Here is a 16,771-nt window from a genome sequence, read left to right on the forward strand (position 1 = left end):
GCCCTCATCAAACACTGAATCTGTTGACACCTTCATCTTGGATATCCTTGCCTCCAGAACTGTAATACATTTGTTATTTATAAATTACCTGTCTTCAAGTATTTTCTTTTAGTAGCCCAAAGGGACCAAGATGTGCTATAAGGGAAGTCTTTGGATAAAATTCAAAAGTATCTGAATGGTGTGCTTATGCATAAGAAATTCCAGAGCCCAGAGAGAAAATGAATCCATGATGATAGTTCTTCAGTCATCAAGAGAAATGCCCTTGGTAAAAGTACTTTATTTAGATCACGTACTTATTAAACTCCTGGTTCTTAAAATCAGAATCAGGTTTCACAGACTGCACTAACTTTATACTTGTTTTAAGCTGTTCCAATAACATGATAGCATCTAAACATATACTAAATACTAAATAAACTTCATATCCTCTCAAACATCCTTCCACACGTGTGCACTTGCACATGTGTGCTCTTCAATGTCCAAGAAAGAAAAATCTTCAGACACAAAAAGCCCAGAGAGAGCCTAGAGCAGGGGGTACAGCAGGAACCCACATGGCAGCCACCCTCTGGCTTTAGTGTAACAGAAATGGTTAGAGGCCTAGAGCACTAGAGATAAGGCCTGGCGTTCAGGGTGGTAGGGGTAGGGGCGATTGGGACATTTGGAGGGATACAATCTCAATGGAAAAGGGAACTAAAAATCCCATACCTAACTTTACTTTTTGCACTTCAGAAGTCTTGTTAAAGAAATCAGATTCTAAGTCAACATGGTGAAGATTTGGGCCTACTTTTTCTTCTATTTGGTGTAGGATCTCTGTTCTAATTCCTTAATCATATGGTGAGCAACTAGATCCACTTTGAGTTTTGTGCAGGGTGAGAGATAGGGGTTTAATTTCATTTTGCTACATATGGGTTTTCAGTTTTCCCAGTACCATTTGTTGAAAAGGCTATCTTTTCTCCAACTTATGTGCCAATCTCAAAAGACCAAAGGCCGAATGTTTTCTCTGATATGTGGATGCTAACTCACAATAAGGGGAGAAGGGTAAGGGAAGAAAAGAAGTACTTTGGATTAGACAAAGGGGAATAAAAAGAAGGGAGAGGGAATGGGAATAGGAAAGAAAATAGAATGAATTGAACATTATTATCCTATGTGCATATATGATTACCTGACCAATGTAATTCTACATCATGTACAACCAGAATGAGAAAGTATACTCCATATAGGTATAACATGTCAAAATACATTCTGCTATCATGTGTAACTAATTAGAACAAATGAAAAATTTTTTAAAAAATTACCATACCTAACAGCATAAAGATGCTTAATCTCCACTATAGCTCTCAGTGCAAATAAACATTTCTCTTAAGAAACTAAAACCTCAGACCTGTTCAAATTCAATAACTGAATTTGTCTTAATCATATGGTAAGCAAAACCATAAACTGAGAAATTATGATTAAAAACCTGGTTCTAGGTTTGATACCTTGAGGGTACCATGATAGAAGCAGATGCAAAACCACTCTGGAGGGACATATGCCAATCCGGGCTATAAGGGATTTATTTACTTAAGAAAAATAAGACTCAGCTAAGATGAGTTTATAACAAAATATTACAAGTGGTAAGGAAAGAAAATGGTCCCTAGTGAGGTAGAGCTTACAAACATAAGGAATATGGGAATTTTCAGCCAAGTACTTAACTGAACAATCTTAAACTATAATATAAACTGCTTAACATGATTTTAGTCCTAAAAGACAACATAGAAACCATAAGAAAACAAAACATTACAAAAAAGAATAGGTAGATATAAACAAGAACCTTCCAAAAAGGAAAATAGTTGCTGAAATGAGAAATCAAATGGATTAAACAGCAGATTAGACACAGCTGAAGAGACCTTAAAGTGAACTGGACAACAGATTTGAAGAAACTACACGAAACATAGCAAAAAAAAAAAAAGTGGACATTTATATTCCTTATAAAAGCTATTTTATGAGCTGTTTTAACCTTATAATCTTTCAGAAGATGAGGCAGTAAAACTGAATATCTAACTGTTCTGTAAAAAAGCGGCACTAAGATAATACCATGCAATATGGTAGCCACTAGACACGCTTAAAATGTGGCTGACTGAGGAAATGAATTTTATTTTATTTTTAAGTGTTGAGATTTGAATCCAGGATTTCACATTTGCAAAGCATGTGGTCTACTATTGGGTTCCACTCATTTAAAATGATATTTCCTTTAATTACTTCAAATTAAAAATTCTATATTTGAGTTAGTTATTGGAAAAAATTAAGTCTATTTAGAATAACTTGGGAGGTAAATCTGTATATGAAAGATAAAATTTTTAATGAAAATTGTGTCTGAATTGACATGAACTGTCAGTATAAAATATATACTGGATTTCAAAGACTCAGTATGAAGAATAGGAGAGTTATTAATTTTTAAAATAATTGGGCACATGCTATAATAAAACTTTGGATATTAAATAATATTAGTAAGATTAATTCTCCATTAAAAAACTGGCTATTAGGAAAGTTGAAATTACATGTATGACCCACATATTTCCATTGGCCAGCACTGTACTTGAACATAAATTTAAAATGTTTGAGTTCTGAGATAGTCCTCTACATCTAAAAATCTAAAATGCTGGAGATTGGAGAGATGGGAGTGGGGAATTTAAGTTTCTTAGAAGATAGCTTTTGCAGTTATAGGAAGCTATAGAATCAGAAAGTCATCTCTTTAACCTACTGCCTTAAATATGAAGCCATTTCCAGGGCTCTGGAGGTAAGTCTATGATTTTTATCACCTTAAGTTCCAGATAAAATTGTAGTTTTTAGGGTTAGAAAATTGTTTCCACAATTATTAAAGTGACTATGCATATGGAAGGTATAAATATAAGCATGCACATAAACACACATGTATGTATTTTTGACCAGCTAAGTTTCTAAGGACTGCATTGGAAACAAGAATTATGCATTTTATGAATCCCAGGGATTTCATATATATGTATGTTTATATGTTTGTATCTATGTATCAATCATCTCATTTTTATTGTAATCTTTTGTTAGTTCATTCAGTTTATTTACCCATGGATTAAACCAACATTTTATAACATGAATTCTGAACCAAGCGCTGTGATAGACAGCTTCCTACTATTGGATTTTCTCTTCCTCTCAGGACCCTTAATACTTGCTTTGTTTATACTGTATTTAATTAATTACTTTATGATCAACTAAGAATGCTGGCAATTAAAAAATGATGAATCCTTGATTTTAACTGTAGTCCTATTCAAAGATGTCAAAATGTAAAATATACATGACTCTGATAAGATATGACATCAGTGTTACCCAGGTTTCACCTTGAGACCCACATTTAAGACTGCTGATGGATATTGTAACCTGGATGCCACTTTACCCCACACCTGAATTCATCATGGCTCCTGTAACTATACATTTCTTTCTTCTGAATTTTATATCTGGGTAAACAACACAATTCCTATCTGATTCTGTTGGAGATGACTCAGTTCACACTAGTCTTCAAGGACAGCCTCTGTAATTTGTTGCTGGTGTATGATCTTTATGGCTGCCATTCAAGGGTTTGATACCTAACTGTGAATGCTTTCTTTTAGGTTTTAATTTGTAAACATGCTAAGGCTACCAGGCAGCCCTAGAATGTGTCCTCAAGAACCACTCTATGTTTCTACTTCAAAATGAGCCTGTTTAATGCTTTTCACAGTTCTTTATCTTAAAATTGGCTCCTTATTTAAGACAAAATATTCCCAGCTTGTGCTTCAATATTTGAATATTTACTCAATTACATTTTCACTAAACCATCACTTTTATTCTTTTAGGAAGGAAACCTATCCTGGTATGACCAACTGATCTAGAGACATTTTTTATGCTGAAAAAGAACCCCACTCGTTTATGTACTCTAAAATTGGGTGTAACCATGACCTAGCACACCACTAAATGCTCTAAGGGTACTGCCTTCTATTTTTATCACTTAATTAAAATAAATACATTACTAAGCATACTGCAACCACCTCTAAAGTATCATTTTTTTTCCATTTGACACATTTACTATGGTATCTCAACAGACTTAAGACTTAAAAGGAAACTAACAAAGAACATTTCAACAACACTTTCTACAAAAAAATGCTTTATTCAAAAATAGGATCTTTTCAAAAAAGAAAACTTTTATATACAGTTACTTAGTTTAGAAACAGTCAAAAAACAATAAAATAAATCCAGATTTAGAAATTACGATTTGTAACATATACTAGTGCTGAACAACAGTTTAAATGTATGGATTCTTTTTGTCCCGTCACATTTCAATAATTCATTTGTTTTACCCGTGATTGGGACTAAAGAAAGGTCTTGTCTGAATTCTTCCCTCTTATCTGCCACCCTTCCTGGGCACATACAAAAATGGCAGCATCTAGGCAGTGTGCTTCTATTTCTTTGTGTGCCTCTGTATCAAAAACTATACCTCCTCCATCTTTATTTTTATTCTCTTTTTCTATTTTCTTCTTTGAGCTCATTTATACGTGGGTACAGGGCCTGGTCATATTTAAAAAATTTTGATTTTAAAAATGAAAGCTCTCTAAGGGAAAGGAACATGCACATGACTCAGAGCTTAATGCACATGACTCAGGTTATCAACATTTGACATGATTTTGCTCTTCAAGTCAGTACTCTGCACAGTTATAAACCAATCTGATATAGACTTGAAACAGGAGAAATGGCTTATCAAACTTAAGTACCATTAGCCACTGTATTTGAGAGACTACCTTGATTTCATACTCTGAAATTTTTAAACTTTTCTTTTTTCACAACCAGGACGCTATTCTCAAACTGGTAAAGTCTAGCCATCTTCTTGTAGCATTATTTTTTTTTCAAAGATTTTAAAAGAAGTTTAGTACTTCTTAACCTTAAAAAGTTCAGTTGTACGTAAAATCAGAATAATTTTAAAGACAAAACATATGACTTCAAAGAAATTACAAACTGACATTCTGGATTATGCCCTCATACCCTAAATTGTAGAAGGAGTATTTTAGTAGTGACATGGTAGAAACAATGATCTTAGGAGATCCTGATTTCTGAAAGTGTAGCCAGGTCCTTATTGACAGTGAATAGTAATAAAATTCAAAGCCTTGGTGCATTCTCTTGAGTTCTATCTTTAGAAATAATATAACTTTTTGCTTACAGTAGCCCTGTCTATACTGATCAGTTAGAAAATAGAGAAAAGAATTCTGATTTTTATTTTACATTGTTAAAAATTACAGGAATGCTGCAGTCAAAGGTTAGTGACTTACAACTAAAAATATATAACATATGTCATAACAAATAGTGGGACTCATGAAGTCAAAGGATTTGAACTGGACACACTGAAAATAATGGGAACAGTAATTGTGGGAGTTTTATCCTTCTTTGATACATATTAAATTATATTATCCCTGGTCTTTACTGCCCTTTTGAATAGGTGATTAAATGGTGCCTTTCTGAGTCATTAATTGCATTATTTCCCCTAGGATCCCAAACCACTAGGGATTCTTTCTTGACCTCAAAGAGATCTTTTCAGTAATGCCATGGGGATAAACCCCAACTGCCTGCCAACAACAGCTACTCATTGAATAGAAAGTCAACAGTCATTCTTTGTATAAATAACAACTATAAAGAACAAAATGAAGTTGCCAATAAAATTAAATGAAGCAAATTTACAAAGCTTTTTTTTTAAACAATGGGTCAACTTCATAAGGAAAACATTATGTATAAATCAAGTTGTCATCCAACACATTTAATAATTAAATATAGTTAAATATGACATTGGATCAAAAATGATCCTAGATCATTTCAGGACTAATCCCATTAATCCCACAATTTAATGAGACCATCCCAACCACATGTAATGACTTTAGATGTTTCATGAGGATGCCATACTGCACCTATACACACTTTATCATGAGCTTTAAACCGGCTATAGAGTTTTGTGGTCTTCCAGTCCCAAATGTTTAATTTTCCATTTCCATCTCCTGAGATCACATAGCTGCAACAGAAAGAAAAGTTCAAAATTATTACTTTTCAAATACCTTCAAATGGTAAAGTGGATGAAGAACAGAGGCAGATCTCATTTTTTCAGTTTAACATAAAAAAATCAAGGTAAATATACAAAACTCAGAATAATAAGGTAGAACATGAAGCAGTCTATAATTTGAATTTCTACAAAAATGTCCCTATTGAGTTACCAATCAAAGAGTAGAAAATTATTTTTAACTGGGACACTGGGAATCCCAGGGACCATAATAAATGATGCATAACAGTCTCTGGCCAGTCAGAATAGTGTAGAAGAACCAATTTTCACACATAGTCAGTGAACATATGAGATACAGTCTACCACAGAAAACTTTACTACCTTCATAATTACTTTTTGTCTTCAATATCCTTTGAATAAATCTAAGATTGAGTCAATGCTCAATTATAGGAACTTCTGAATTATCTTTATCTATATATTTTAATGAAGAATGGGAAAGAAATGTGGAATTTCACTCTTAACAAAACTGTAAGCTTCATGAATCAAGTGTGATCTAGAAATATTCAAAAGCTGGGTTTCAGTTTTTAGCACAGATAAGCTGTAGTAAAGTTGTTCCCATCAACATTATAATATAGAATTTATTCTTCTGGTGTTCACCCAATCATAGCAATATAGTAATTGTAACACTCCTGGCCTTGCTTAGAAAAGCAAAGAGAAAATAAGGCATTGTTGATACAAACAGGGATTTATAGGTGGTTAAAGGGCATAGGACTAAGTAATATAAGGATATATACTATAGTAAAATCTACAGAAAAGCAAAATATAATTTTCGTAAGTTGTTATTACCTTTTTTCTGGTATTTTTATAGATTAAACAGTTCTCATACAATTAAATATGTGAAAGTGATTTGTGAAATATTGTTATTTGTACAATGATAGTTTATAACATATCATATATCTGAACATGAGAACAGATCAGAAGATTTAAATTTACCTCATGTCTGGTGAAAAATCCACTTGACAAGCATAGCCTGCTACCATATGTCCCTTAAAAATTTTTTTCTTATTTAATCTGAATCTGTTCTGTGCTCCAAAAATTAAGATTTGATTGTCCATTGATTGGCATGCTAGCCATTTCCCTGTAAAGTCAATAAATGAGATGTTTTAGAGAAAGCTAAAAAATTAAAATAAGAAACTTTATTTTAAATGTTTGCTGTCATTATTATTTTTTGTAGTACTTTATTATATTAGGAAAAAACTTACCAAGCCATCTGTTAAGTGTGACAAATATGTCACTGGCAAGAGTTATTTATACATTAAGTAATGTATTCTGCTCCTATGATCCCATTATCATTGAGTACTCTTCAAATAAAAGGAAATACAGAAATTCCAAGCTTAGTTTTAACAGAACTAAATTAAAATTTATAAAGTGAAATTAATTTGTAGTTGGTACAGATAACAGAAGCAAGGGAAAAAATAACCTATTTCTGATAATTATAAAATAAAGATAGATTACTATGGTAAGAAAATCTCTGATTATCAAATAAAACAGCTACAAAAAAATGATTAACAAAATTACAGTAATTATTTTTAAAAGTGCTTTTATGTACCCAGGATTCACCAAAGTCCTTAAACCCTAAATTACAATATTTACTTGTGTCTTACACATTTGTAAACATTACTAAGAAAAATCCTACCATTGGCCTTGTTCAAGATGGGCACAAACATGATAAGAAAAGTACATAATATTGTGATTACCAAAGAAGGATCCCGTTAAGGCTGCTCTTCTCAGAAGAATGATAGGGCACTTAATAACTATTTTCACCCTGCCTGTGGCAGATGTCCCAATGGAGGAACAGACACTTCTTTGTCTCTTTGACCTTGTTTTACATTTACGGTAACTATGTGAGTTAACAGTTGCTTCAAAGATGATGTTCCCCAAACCTCAGACCTTCTACTTTAATATCCTCATATACAGCTTTAATCATATCAATGTATTTTCAGTATGTCTGCAGCACAAATTATCTTGCACTTAAAAGACAATGGACTATTGAATAGGAAACAATACTAAATAATTTATCTTTTAAAATATTTATTTGAGAAAATCCTAATAAATCGCTAAGGTGTTCTCATTTGTGAAACTCAGACCAAAATTTCTAACCCCTTGAAAGTGAAGTTTATTAAACGATTTATGGAACCTGATTCTATTGGGAGATTAAAACAACAACGACAAAACCCTAGTGAGATAGAATTCTTAGATGCTCAATGTTAGCTGAAAACTGTATTTTTTCAAAACAGGAGAGTGGGTGAGGTGACTCACATATGAAAATCAGTAATTATTTCTAATATTGAAAGAATTTCCTTATGTAAGTATGACATTGAGATAAACTTCCTCTGGGAGGGAATGGTCAAAGTTCTTATGAATATGGCAATTACATTATTGTTTTAGGAACTCATTTAAGATCACATTTTATGCACAAACTTACCATTTGGAGACAAAGTCACTGCAGGCATTGAATGCATACTGGGTTCTGCTATGTACTTGAAATCCACAGGGATATCCCTAAATTTTAAAATAGCATATCAATACAAGCAAATAAAAAAAAAAAAAAACCTTTAGTAGGAAAATTATCTCTGAAATAAAGGTATAGAATTAAAGGTATAGTATTGAAATAAAAGCAAACTCTTGAAATAATGTATTTATTAGACCTTTTCATTAAACTTCGTAGAGAAAGGATAATCATAAATTAACACTGTATTCCTTATTAAAGCTTTATTTTTTAAATGACTTTCCATGAAATAATTGATTTTATTTTAAACTCTGAGAATTCAACTTTGACCTTAATGTTAAAAAAATATTAAAACATCTTTAATAACTCATCTTAAAATGTACTAAGGTAGGTGGAAACAAGATGTCTGAGCAAGCCTACAGGGAATGTTACTTTACCTCATCAATGCAAGCAGATAGCAGGCAGACCTGTACGGATCTGGCCTATTCCATCCAGAAATAATGACCAAGGCTAGGGAGATTTTGTGCTTGGTGCCTAGACTGTTTTCAAAATATGTGTGGAGCATTTCAAAAGTGTATGGTACAGCAAAAAACAAACAAAAACCCAATAAAAACAAAACCAAATTCTCATGTGAGTGATACAAAGGATAAAACAAAGTCAATAAATATGCACAATTAGTCACCTAAATTTAGAACTATTCAAAGTTCTAACCTTTTCATTTTTAGTATTCTCCATAAAAATTATTTAATAATTCTAAAAGGAGTTTGATCCTATTATTTCTCATGAGACTAAAAATGTTTTTTTACAGAGTAATGTCTGGAAAATGTGATCTGATGAATAATACAATATGAAACAGCAATTTCAATTTCAAGCTATCACTCAAGTTTCAATACTTTGATTAATTAGAAAATAATGGTAACAACAATAATAATGATACTTTGTTTCATGTGGGAATTTTCTCTATTCTTTTATACAAACATCTCTAAGAAGGAACAAATGATTAGAGAAAACTTCTCTTTGGGTCTTAGTTAGAGGAAAAAAATTCCCAGGCATAATAGGAAATAACACTATCAGATCACCAATTCTCATACCTCTAAGGAAGCAGTGAGATCTGACATCTATTAAAAAAGAGCCTTGGTCAAAAAAAAAAATTCATGTTTTTTTCTCTCCTCGTATTTACTATATTAGTTGCTAAAAATTTTATGATATGGATTGAAACATAAGGGCATTTTCTAAATTAAACTGACCATATTTCAGGTTCATATTAATCAGTTTTATTATACATAAACAACTCAAATGGACCTTTATTTTAAAGAATCTTGGAACAACAAAGTCTAGAACAACAATTGATCTGAACTCCTCTGTGGACTTCATTACTTCTAGTAAAAATGTCTGCTAGGCATAGTTAAATTTAATAAACACAACACTTTTCTAATTAGATACTGTAATGCAGTATAATAAACCAGTAACTCATCTTCAAATAATCTTTAGTTTGGAAATGTATTCATAAAAAACAAGTCTGAAAATTTAAGAATAAAAGATAAACAGGAGTGTTAACCTCTGTAAAATTTCCTTTTAAAAATATTTTACCACAATAAACACCTTTGGGAATTAACATGACACTGACATTTCATGCATTTAGCCAGTTAAAATGCCACAGGTGCTGACTACTGAATATAACCTCCAATTCTCCTTCAGAACTACATAATTTGGATTGTGTTGTTTAAGAAAGCCAGGGTTCCTTTGGTTTGTTTTCTTGTCTCATTATGCTACCCTAAGCAGGAAGAGGGAAGACAAGCTTGGTAAGCACCACTTGTCTAAAGGCCCTAGTGCTGTTAATTTTCCTCCAGCTGGGTCAGCTCTCTCTCTGAGGACATGAGGGCCTCCCTTCTATGCAAGCTGCTAATATCACTAGTAATTACTCTTGGTGGTGGCTATAAGACTTTTGGGTGTCCTGTGCTGGTTTTGCTTCTTATTTGCCTTTGTAACAAGACTGATCCTCACATTTATTGCTTTCTCACTAATCAAACCAGATATGAGTGGCATTCTCTTTCTATCAGTCCCTTCATTTATCTAGCCAATCAGCCATATAATTAAGAACTTGAGTTTTGGAATTGGTTTGACCCAAGTTTGAATTTTGGCCCTTCCTGTCCCATATAACCTTGGGCAAATCAATCAACCTGTCTCAGTTTCCTTAAAAATGGGAATAAAAAATGTACCTATCTCATAAGATTGTACATTAAATCAGAGTTCAGGTAAAACACTTAGCATAGTGACTGGCATATAAAAAGGGTTCCATAAATGTAACATCACTAATGATTACAACAGTGATGACTTCTAATATTAAGTAAAGGTTACTCAGAAATCTTAAGGCTGTCATCATTTGTAAAAAAACAGTATCATGACTTTTTAAAGCAATATTTCTTAAGATACAAGAGGGGGATAAAAAGCTAACATTTAAATATTTACCAATTTCTTTTACACCACTCTACATTTAAAAAGGGAGCTGAAATGTCATCTGAAGGTAGAAACATCTAAATGTTTAAGTATAATCAATCTGTTAACATATATAAAACAAAAAAGCCATGTTTAAGAAAGAGTACTGTGCAAATGATTTAAGATGACTTATGTAGGGCTGGGGTTCTGGCTCAGTGGCAGAGCACTTGCCTAGCATGTGCGAGGCACTGGGTTTGATTCTCAGCACCACATATAAATAAATAAAATAGACACAAGAAGGAAGACTACTTTTCAGCTGTGTCTGCTCCAGGGGAAAGTTCTGCTACTCCATCAGTTCTTCCTTTGCCCAGGAATATGGCCAATAGGAAAGTAGTTGCAGTGTTTGGTGCAACAGGACTCTGGAAGGCTCCATGGCCAAGGCCCTTTTGGAGAGCAAACATTTTGCAGTGAGAGCACTGATGAGGGATGTGACTCGACCAAGCACCTAGGTGCTGCAAAGCCCTGATGCTGAGGTGGTAAAATGCAACCTGCATGACAAAGTGTTAGTTGAGGCCGCCTTAAAAGAAGCCTATGGGGCCTTCATGGTGACCAACTTCTGGGAGCATTGCAGCAAAGACAAGGAAAGTGTCAGGGAAAGTGGGTGGCAGACACCACCAAGCGCCTGGGGCTGAAGCACGCGGTGTACAGTGGCCTGGAAAACGTGAAGCTGCTGATTAGGGGCAAGTTGCATGTGCCACACTTTGACGGAAAGGAGAGGTGGAGTAGTATTTCTGGTCCATTGGCGTTCCCATGACCAATGTCCACTTGCCAGTTTACTTTGAAACCCTTCTCATCATGTGGAAGCTGGCGAAAGCCCCTGATGGAGATTACTACACCTTAGCACTGCCCATGCGGGATGAACCAATGCATGGTTTCTCTGTTGCTGATGTTGGAGCAGCTGTCTCCAGCATTTTAAATTCTCCAGAGGAGTTTATAGGCAAGGCTATGGGTCTCAGTGCAGAAACACTAACAACGCAGCAATATGCTGATGTTTTGTCCAAGAGATAGGGGAAAGAAGTTAGAGATGCAAAGATCTCTCTGGTAGCCTATGGAAAGCTGGTATCCCCTGTAGCAAAGGAATTGGCTGATATGTTTCACTGTTTTCAAATGAAGCCAGACCATGATGTTAAGCTTACCCACCGTCTAAACCCTGAAGTTAAAAGCTTCAGCCAGTTTATCTTGGAGAACCTAGCAGCCTTCAAAGATGTACAGAAAAATCAGCTGTTCAGACAGGCTCTGACCACAAAGCCTCTGATCCTGTTCCTCTTTGTAATACAACATCCACATTTAGAGAACAGATGTTAGTTGCAGTTATTTGTACTACCCATGGAAAGCCTTTTAATCTTCTCTTTAGTAGGAAACATTGCACTGGTGATTTGGCACAGTAATTGTATTCACATAGAACTTTTCAGCTAGTGATGAAGGTGGTCCAACTATTTGGTTAAATGAAAGCCCTTCATTTCTTTCTTCCCGCTGGGGATGGAACCCAGGGCCTTTTCATGCTCAGTAGGCACTCTACCACTGAACTAGCTCCCCCATCTTATATCACCTTCTGTAACTTTCTCGTCCCAACAACCAAGTCACCTCAAAAAGCTCCAGCCTGACAAACTTGGACTGTCATGAATGGGAGTCCACTCAGCTTTCCCCTAGGGTGAGCAATCTCAAGTCTCAGTTCTGAAATTCCCCTAGGGGGCTCCATTTTCTCAAGTGCATTCCAAAATTTTCAGTGAACTTTGAAGTAATTTGAATTTTTAAACAAACATCTTTGTAGAGAATCTGGAGAACATGGTGTTTCATAAACAACACAAGCATCTGAAATAGGACACAGTCACATCAATGTTTATAGCAGCTCAGTTCACAATAGCCAGATTTTGGAACCAACCTAGATGCCCTTCAACAGATGAATGGATAAAGAAACTGTGGTATATATACACAATGGAATATTATCCAGTCATAAAGAATACTAATATTATGGCATTTGCAAATAAATGGATGGAATTGGAGATATCATGCTAAGTGAAATAAGAAAATCCCAAAAAACCAAAGGTCGAATGTTTTCCCTGGTAAGTGGAGAGAGAAGAAATTGTTTTGCTTCAAGGTTGGGAGTTTATTCTCTGATTCATTCATTAAAGCCTCTATTGGATAATCAAAAATAAATAAATAAATAAATAAGTAAAATAAGGGTCTATTGCCAACTTTAAAAAAAAATTTAAAAAAAAGATGATTTATGTAAACCTTGGTGTCCAAATGACATGTTGGAGTCCACCTTAAGCAGAGACTAAATGAAATATAAATTGCTCTTGTGCTAATTGTTTACAGAAAAGTAATGCTTTGCTGTCTTATTTACTGTTGTTGTCGTATGATCCCTGCCCTATGTATGCCTTTTCCAATCACCGGCCAATAGCTACCATGGACCTCTGGAACTGTTCTGATGCTGAGCCCTAAGTATCCATGCCCCATCTGACAGAGGACAAGGATTTCGGGTTACTTCCCTCAACTTTGCAGCTTGGAGATGTCATTGCCTATTTTTCCATAGAAATGGAATGGAGAAATTAACAGTAGGGAAATATAACAGTGGTCCACTTTATACTTTGAATATAGCCCTTGCTGTTCTGCCACTGAGACTTATTTTTAAAGTGGACATGTTTCTTTCTCTTCCTGATGTCTCCTTTCTGATCTTCTTCCCCCTGATCTTTTCCTCTTCAATCTTTCCCTACCTGATTTTGCCTCCCTAATCTCTCCAAACAAGATTCCTTTTGGATCACCTCCTTAATAACTTCCTGTTCCGAACCCTGATGGGCAGAATAACAGCCTCTGGGATAGGAGTTCCCTGTGTTTCTCCTTTGCTAGCAAAGCAATAAAATAATTTTTCATTTTCTCTAGGAAAAGAAACAAAAACAAAAACAAAATGCTATATGTGACTACAAAGTACAATCAATTGTACTAGTTGGGAATAATTAACAGACATGTGGTAGTTGTGGGGAGTGGGGAGAAACTGCTGTTAAACTATGTTAATTCTTCAATTATCCAAATTGTCCTGACAATGATTAGGGCCTGCTCAGCTCTCCAAAGGGACTCAGTCTGGGGAGGAAATCACAGGTTACAGTTCAAGACTTCCCACTTTCTTAAAGCATAACAACTTCTAGGGGTAGAAAGAAGCACTTTCTAGTCCTTGCAATACTGTAATCACCACTGAGTTGTGATTTGTAAGTGGCTATAAAATCAAGCTGAGTTCCATGTGCACATCCATTTTAACCAAAAGATTATCATGTATCTCTTTACAACTAAATTATAAAACACGATGTATGACATTTAATGAAACTAGCTTTAGTATTTTTGGATTTTAGAAAAATGATTTTTCTTCTAGGAAAGCAAAATTAACCAATATACTCTGATTATATTCTATAATTAAAACATTTGTACAAGGATAATGATGTGGGGGAGCTTTCAATATTGAATAATCATAAAATATACACTTAAAGAACTGAAAAATAATCAGTATTTTCTTTGCATTTATTCTGAGGCAAGGATCCCTACATAACCAATATAGTTTATATATTTGTGGCCCCTACTTCTTGTCAGTCAGTTACTTTGCAAAGATGAATAAAATAACCAATAAAGAATGTAAGATAGCACAATATAATGTCTATTATCACCATATGACAAGCACTCAAGGTAAATATTCTTTGGATATTTTATTACAGTTGAGTATTCTTTGGAAAGAGTATCCCAAAACTATGAAGGCAGTCAATTTAGAGTTTATTTCTGAATTGTGGTACTTAAATAGTTAAAATATGGATTGGCAAGCTAGGATCACAGCTGTGAAAAATATTTAAATAACTGCATATTATCAGGCTTTGTCTTTGGCTACACATTTTAAAATTGCTTGTTTTATATAAAGCAGATTTTCTTTTTTGTTCTTTTCTAGTACTGGGGGTTGAACCTGGGGCAACCCCCAGTGTTTAGGTAAACACGGAGTTACATCCCCAGTCCTATTTTTATTTTTATTTTGTTTATTTTATTTTGAGACTGAGTTTCACTGAATCACCCAGGCTGGCCTGAAACTTGTGATCCTTCTGCTTCAGCCTCCCAAGCAGCTGGGATTATAGGTGTGTGCTACCATGCCTAGCCAAAGAAGTAGATTTTTACTGATGGAAACTCACCATTCCCACACTCTTAGGCTCTTATCATCAGATGTGCTCACAAATCTCCTATTCTCATCAACAAAAACGATGGTATTGACAGCTCCCAAATGCCGATCATATTCCTGCACTATCTCTCCACTTCGAATGTCCCACTGTATAGCAAACAAGAGCAAAGGTAAAGGCAGGATATACTTCTGGAAAGTCAAAAAGAAAAAGATCTCTAACATATTTTTATAAATTAACTATTTTCTACTAGTAGATACTAACAGAGCATCAGCAGTCCCTAAAGTAGCAAACATTAAATGCATCAACATTCTGTATTCCATTCCTTGATTCAACGTAAAGCTCAGAAAGCTTAATAAAAATACTGAAGGAAAAGACTTACTTGCACGATCTTTTTATCAGACATTCCAGCCACAAAGAGATTTTGCTTATCTTCATCAGGATTGAATTTGACACAATAGGGTACTTTTCGGTTTGTAAATCTTGATATACACTGTCCTAAAACAAAAGGCTCAAATTAAATAAAAAAATAAATTTGACTACTTAAGGATGACGGGGCATTATGATCTAGTGGTCATTTGCTTAATTAATTTGGAGGAAAGGTAGCTTGTTTATTCTTTGTTAAAAACTACATTGTTCTTTTCTCAGTTTATGGTACTGGGTATTCAACCAGGGTCTCATGCATACTGAGCAAGTGTTCTTCCACTTACCTATATCCCCAGACCCGCTCCATGGATTTTCAATAATTAAAAATAGTTTTTCAAAAGTATGTCTGTGCTACTAATTGTTGAATAGATAAAGGGCATAAGAAACTTATTGAATGCTGGAAATGTTCTATATCTTGACTTTGGAGGTAGTTAAAACAAGTTCATAGATATAGTTACCAAAAGGAAAAATAAAAATCACTGAACATTTATGCATTTCATATACTTCATGTGTATTACTCCTTGATTTTTAAAAAAGCCCATAGAGTGGGGCACTCTCAATCCTGGCTAAATAATAGAATCATTTAGTCCATAGCCTGGAACAATCATATAAAGACCTCTGAAGGTTGGACCCATACATCAATAATTTTGAAGCTTTTCAGATAACTACAATGTACAGCCAGAATTGAGAATCACTGCTAATGAGGTGAGGAACATGGACTCTGGCATCAGAGACCTTGGTTTGAACCCAACTGTGCCATTTACTAGCTGTATGACCCTGGAAAGTTATTTTTAAGCCTCAGTGTCCTTATCTATAATGTAATACTAGTATATACGTCACAGATAATATTAAGATTGCATGACATATTGCATATCAATGCTTAGCATAGTGTTGCTAAACATTAGTTATTATCAATAATCTTAAAACTCAGTAAGAAAAAAGATGATTTTCTAACAGTATAAAATTATAGTGGACACAAAATACTGATGCAATTAATATGGCTGCAATATGTAAAACCAGCTGGCCAACAGGAATTTAGACTTACATTTTAATCAATTTGAGTAATTAAATTTAATTCTGCTCATAGACATTTATTGAGCTTCTTTATATGTAATGTGCCATGCTAAGTAACAGGAGGACAAAAAGATCAATTAGATGGTCTAGGGAATACTT

General features: G+C 34.2%; 2 protein-coding genes and 1 pseudogene across 4 annotated transcripts in view; 2 read left to right on the plus strand and 1 right to left on the minus strand.

Annotated features, from left to right (window-relative positions):
• WASF1 (WASP family member 1) overlaps positions 1-16,771 on the plus strand; it is a 153,857-nt gene that overhangs the window by 45,873 nt on the left and 91,213 nt on the right. The window lies entirely within an intron of this gene.
• Positions 4,298-16,771, minus strand: part of CDC40 (cell division cycle 40) — a 43,485-nt gene continuing 31,011 nt past the window's right edge. For both annotated transcript variants that reach the window (XM_079149129.1, XM_079149128.1), the window contains 5 exons: positions 15,555-15,670; positions 15,188-15,321; positions 8,505-8,581; positions 7,013-7,157; positions 4,298-6,034 (listed from right to left, as the gene is read on the minus strand). In XM_079149129.1, the coding sequence (XP_079005255.1) occupies positions 5,857-6,034; positions 7,013-7,157; positions 8,505-8,581; positions 15,188-15,321; positions 15,555-15,670 (650 nt within the window). In that variant the 3' untranslated portion in view covers positions 4,298-5,856. The remainder of the gene's footprint in view (positions 6,035-7,012; positions 7,158-8,504; positions 8,582-15,187; positions 15,322-15,554; positions 15,671-16,771) is intronic.
• LOC306666866 (nmrA-like family domain-containing protein 1) lies at positions 8,592-15,181 on the plus strand (annotated as a pseudogene). Its single transcript has one exon. The product of its transcript is annotated as a nmrA-like family domain-containing protein 1 (transcript).

Source organism: Sciurus vulgaris (assembly GCF_902686455.1).
Source record: "Sciurus vulgaris genome assembly, chromosome: 7".
Classification (NCBI taxonomy): Eukaryota; Metazoa; Chordata; class Mammalia; order Rodentia; family Sciuridae; genus Sciurus; species Sciurus vulgaris.